This window comes from Mustela nigripes, unplaced genomic scaffold, assembly GCF_022355385.1.
Source record: "Mustela nigripes isolate SB6536 unplaced genomic scaffold, MUSNIG.SB6536 HiC_scaffold_68, whole genome shotgun sequence".
Lineage (NCBI taxonomy): Eukaryota > Metazoa > Chordata > Mammalia > Carnivora > Mustelidae > Mustela > Mustela nigripes.
Window position 1 is genome coordinate 63912 of NW_026739483.1, and position 4339 is coordinate 68250.

At 46.4% G+C, this 4339-nt stretch overlaps 1 protein-coding gene across 1 annotated transcript; it reads left to right on the top strand.

Annotated features, from left to right (window-relative positions):
- The first annotated feature begins 438 nt into the window (after positions 1-438).
- On the top strand, positions 439-3837 carry UBQLN2 (ubiquilin 2). The gene has a single exon (XM_059386470.1). The coding sequence runs from the start codon at positions 735-737 to the stop codon at positions 2604-2606; it is 1872 nt and encodes a 623-aa protein (XP_059242453.1). The 5' UTR covers positions 439-734; the 3' UTR covers positions 2607-3837.
- Positions 3838-4339: the final 502 nt, after the last annotated feature.

Consider the following 4339-nt stretch of genomic DNA (forward strand, 5'->3'; position numbering starts at 1 on the left):
GGCTTTGGGCTTTTGTAAAATGCATGCTCTAGCCCAGCCTGCTATGCATGCTCTAGCCCCTTCCCCCACTGGGGCTGTTATTCTTTCCCTTTTTGCTTAGAGTTCTTTTTCATTTTTCGTCTTTTACATGGGGCGAATTTGATTCAGGCTTTCATCCTTTCTCGCCTAAGAGACGGCATATGTATTTTCGTATTTAATATATTCTCCATTGGTCTTTTAATGCCCTCAGAAGCTGGCTCCTTTTCTCTCTCCCTCCCTCCTTCCTCTCTTTTCTCTTTGTTTCTATCTCTCTTTCTCTCTGTCTGTCTCTCTCCCTCTTATTTTCCCCCCAGTTCAGAAGTTTTTAATTTTGAACGAGTCGAATCTATCATTCTGGGCCTGGCGCCGCGTCAGCAGAGGGGGCGGGGAGGCGAGCGCGGAACTGGGGAAGGGGAGGGGCGGGGAGGAGCGGGCAGAGCCGTTGCAGGAGTTGCTGGGAACGCGCGCGGTGTGATCACTCGGCGGCGGAGGAGGCCCAGGGACGTGAACGCCGACTCTTCTCCCGCGGCCTACAGAGTCTTCTCCCCATCAGAGGACCGGGAAACCGCAGTTTTCATCACAGAGGTACCGTGCTCTGCGTTCCCCGCCTGGCCCGGCCCAGCCTGCTGTGGCGGCGCCTCCTTCCTTCCTTCTTCCCTCGCTCTCTCTCTCGCCCGCCCGCGCCTTCCCTATCTGCCTGCGTCACTGCGTCCGCCATGGCTGAGAACGGCGAGAGTAGCGGCCCCCCGCGCCCCTCCCGCGGCCCTGCTGCGGCCCAAGGCCCTGCCTCTGCCCCGGCCGAGCCCAAAATCATCAAAGTCACTGTGAAGACCCCCAAAGAGAAAGAGGAGTTCGCGGTGCCCGAGAATAGCTCAGTCCAGCAGTTTAAGGAAGCGATTTCGAAACGCTTCAAATCCCAAACCGATCAGCTAGTGTTGATTTTTGCCGGAAAAATCTTGAAAGATCAAGATACCCTGATCCAGCATGGCATCCATGATGGACTGACTGTTCATCTTGTAATTAAAAGCCAGAACCGACCTCAGGGCCAGTCCACACAGCCTAGTAATGCCGCGGGAACTAACACTACCTCCGCGTCGACTCCCAGGAGTAACTCCACATCTATTTCCACAAATAGCAACCCGTTTGGGCTGGGGAGCTTGGGAGGACTTGCAGGCCTTAGCAGCCTGGGCTTGAGCTCGACCAACTTCTCTGAGCTCCAGAACCAGATGCAGCAGCAGCTCCTGTCCAGCCCTGAGATGATGATCCAAATCATGGAAAATCCCTTTGTTCAGAGCATGCTTTCAAACCCCGATCTAATGAGGCAGCTCATTATGGCCAATCCACAGATGCAGCAATTGATTCAGAGAAACCCAGAAATCAGTCACCTGCTCAACAACCCAGATATAATGAGGCAGACCCTCGAAATTGCCAGGAATCCGGCCATGATGCAAGAGATGATGAGAAATCAAGATCTGGCTCTCAGCAATCTTGAAAGCATCCCAGGTGGCTACAATGCCCTACGACGCATGTACACTGACATTCAAGAACCCATGCTGAATGCTGCACAAGAGCAGTTTGGGGGTAATCCATTTGCTTCAGTGGGGAGCAATTCCACCTCCGGGGAAGGTACACAGCCTTCCCGCACAGAAAATCGGGATCCACTACCCAATCCATGGGCACCACCACAGGCTACCCAGAGTTCTGCAACCACCAGCACAACCACAAGCAGTGGCAGTGGGTCTGGCAGTAGCTCCAGCAGTGCTACCGGGAACACTGTGGCTGCAGCGAACTATGTCGCCAGCATCTTCAGTACCCCAGGAATGCAGAGCTTGCTGCAACAGATAACTGAAAATCCCCAACTGATCCAGAATATGCTGTCTGCACCCTACATGAGAAGCATGATGCAGTCACTGAGCCAGAATCCAGATTTGGCTGCACAGATGATGCTGAATAGCCCCGTGTTTACTGCAAATCCTCAGTTGCAGGAGCAGATGCGTCCACAGCTCCCAGCTTTCCTGCAGCAGATGCAGAATCCAGACACACTGTCAGCCATGTCAAACCCAAGAGCAATGCAGGCTTTAATGCAGATCCAGCAGGGGCTACAGACATTAGCCACTGAAGCTCCTGGCCTTATTCCAAGCTTCACTCCAGGTGTGGGGGTAGGGGTGCTGGGAACCGCTATAGGCCCTGTAGGCCCAGTCACACCCATAGGCCCCATAGGCCCCATAGTCCCGTTCACTCCCATAGGCCCCATTGGGCCCATAGGACCCACTGGCCCTGCAGGCCCTGGCTCCACTGGCTCTGGTGGTCCCCCTGGGCCCACTGTTTCTAGTTCTACACCCAGTGAAACCACTAGCCCAACATCAGAATCTGGACCCAACCAGCAGTTCATTCAGCAAATGGTGCAGGCTCTGGCTGGGGCAAGTCCTCCACAGCTGCCGAATCCAGAAGTCAGATTTCAGCAACAACTGGAACAGCTCAACGCAATGGGGTTCTTAAACCGTGAGGCAAACTTGCAGGCTCTAATAGCAACAGGAGGCGACATCAATGCTGCCATTGAGAGGCTGCTGGGCTCCCAGCCATCGTAATTACATTTCTGTACCTTGAAAAAATGTATCTTATTTTTGATAATGGCTCTTAAATCTTTAAACACACACAAAATTGTGCTTTGCTTTCATTTTGATTCTTTTAAAATCTGTCTAGTTATAAGTCTAATATGCATTTTAAGGTGGAGTCCATCCCTCTGTCCCTCCCTCCTGTATCTACCCATCCTTCCCCCTCCCCTCCTTCCCCCTCCCCTCCCTCCTCTCCTCTCTCTTCCCTTTCCTTCTTCCCTCCCCTCCCTCCCTCCCTTTTTCCTTCCTTCCTTCCTTCCTTCCTTCCTTCCTTCCTTCCTTCCTTCCTTCCCTGTTTTGAATGGTAGTAATTGTATTCAATGCTGTTTCACTCAAAGGTGTTGCATGCAAACACTTCTCTTTATTCTGCATTTATTGTGATTTTTGGAAACTCGTATCAGCCTTCACAGTTGGGTAAATAAGTTTTGTCCTACAGATGTCCAATTTATTTGCATTTTAAACATTAGCCTATGATAGTAATTTAATGTAGAATGAAAATATTAAAAACAAGCAAATTACTGAAGCTCTCTAATTTGTGGTACAATATTGCTTATTGTGACTTTGGCATGTATTTTTGCTAGCAAAATGCTGTAAGACTTATACCATTATTTGCTCTTTTTTGCTATGTTGTACACAGTACAGTAAGCACAATTGGAACTGTACATCTAGAATTATTACAACAGAATCTAAGCAGAATATGTGTAACCAAAATGAGAAAGAATATAAGAAATCTTCCTGGAGCTAGGTGTGTCTCACAGTTTTGAAGAATCTTACAGCATCTTTGATAACTCAGTGAAAATGTTGGCTAGGCAAGTTCAGTTAAAATATAGTAGAAATGTTTATCCTGGTATTTCTAAGTATACATTTAATTGTACAGAAAACTTACAGTGTGACATTGTGTCAACATTTTCAAATTAACTGTATATGACCTTAATTTTTGTGCAGCCTGAAGGATCAGTGTAGTAATGCCAGGAAAGTGCTTTTTACCTAAGACTTCCTTCTCAGCTTTTCCCATAAAGAGACCCTAATAAGCATTTTGATCTGTAATTGGAAATGTAACTTTCACTGAAAAGTGTCATGTGATGTTTGCATTACTTTAACTTGCTATGTATAAAGGAAACTGTATCTTTTCTCAGTTATTTCTCTTGTGCACAGGGAAAAATGCATTAAAAATGACTAAAAAAATAAAAAAATTAAAAATGGATATATCTTTTTTTTTTTTTGTCTTCTGGCTCTAGGATCATATTTAGCAGGATTGCCCCACCCCAAGATTATATAAATCTTATCCTGTATTTCTTTAATTTTTATGGTTTTATTAAAAGAATTCCTTTGCCCTATCTGGAACTTTTCTGATGTGGGGTTTAGGTATTCTAACTTTTTTTTTTAGCCCCAAAGGGTTAGTCAGTTGTTAGCTAAAATTTTGTCTCACTGCCCACCACCCATTTGTTATGTCTCGTGTGTGTGTGTGTGTGTGTAGACACAAACACTTCTGTGTTTAAATGCTCTTTAGTACCGCTGAATATTGTAGTCCCAGTCCATCAGCTATAGTTACTAAGTTAGAAATAGGACTTCATATCTTTTTGGATAAGTCCTCTTATTGAGCTTTTTTTATTTTTATCTTTCACAGTTTTCTGGTGATCCTGACATGTTTATTTTACCAGAATAACTTTACAATTAGTAACTCCCCCCAAATAAAATTTGATTGG

Excerpts from the sequence above, each read along its gene's own strand:
- UBQLN2 (XM_059386470.1), top strand. The coding sequence starts at position 735 with ATGGCTGAGAACGGCGAGAGTAGCGGCCCCCCGCGCCCCTCCCGCGGC.